Source organism: Priapulus caudatus, unplaced genomic scaffold (assembly GCF_000485595.1).
Source record: "Priapulus caudatus unplaced genomic scaffold, Priapulus_caudatus-5.0.1 Scaffold2352, whole genome shotgun sequence".
Taxonomy (NCBI): domain Eukaryota; kingdom Metazoa; phylum Priapulida; class Priapulimorpha; order Priapulimorphida; family Priapulidae; genus Priapulus; species Priapulus caudatus.
The window spans coordinates 33,772-34,152 of record NW_014579413.1 but is presented as its reverse complement, the minus strand read 5'-3'; the positions used below and the strand labels follow the sequence as shown (position 1 = coordinate 34,152).

The following is a 381-nucleotide window of genomic DNA, read 5'->3' as shown; positions in this document are numbered from 1 at the left end:
CCGTGTGGACCCGTTACCTGCATATAACAACAATGATGCCGTGCGGACCCGTTACCTGTGTATAACAACAATGATGCCGTGCAGACCAGTTACCTGTGTATAACAACAATGATGCCGTGCGGGCCCGTTACCTGTGTATAACAACAATGATGCCGTGCGGGCCCGTTACCTGCATATAACAACAATGATGCCGTGCGGACCAGTTAGCTGTTTATGATAACAATGATGACGATGACGTGGAGCCTGTGTGAACTGGTCTGATCGGTGTGTGCGTGTGCGATTGCGCGTGCGTGCATGTGGACTCTCTATGATACAACACGTACCGTGTAGTGGTATAGAGGATGGCCCGGCCCCGGTCTGATCGGTGTGTGTGTGTGTGCG

The 381-nt window shown here is 52.2% G+C and overlaps 1 protein-coding gene across 1 annotated transcript in view; it reads right to left on the bottom strand.

The window, feature by feature from the left end:
* Window positions 1-17: 17 nt before the first annotated feature.
* The window catches only part of LOC106818577 (vegetative cell wall protein gp1-like), a gene marked incomplete at its 3' end in the record, with an annotated part of 6,500 nt that continues 6,136 nt past the window's right edge, over window positions 18-381 (bottom strand). Inside the window, exon 6 of the mRNA XM_014823273.1 lies at window positions 18-55. Coding sequence (XP_014678759.1) covers window positions 18-55 — 38 coding nt within the window. The remainder of the gene's footprint in view (window positions 56-381) is intronic.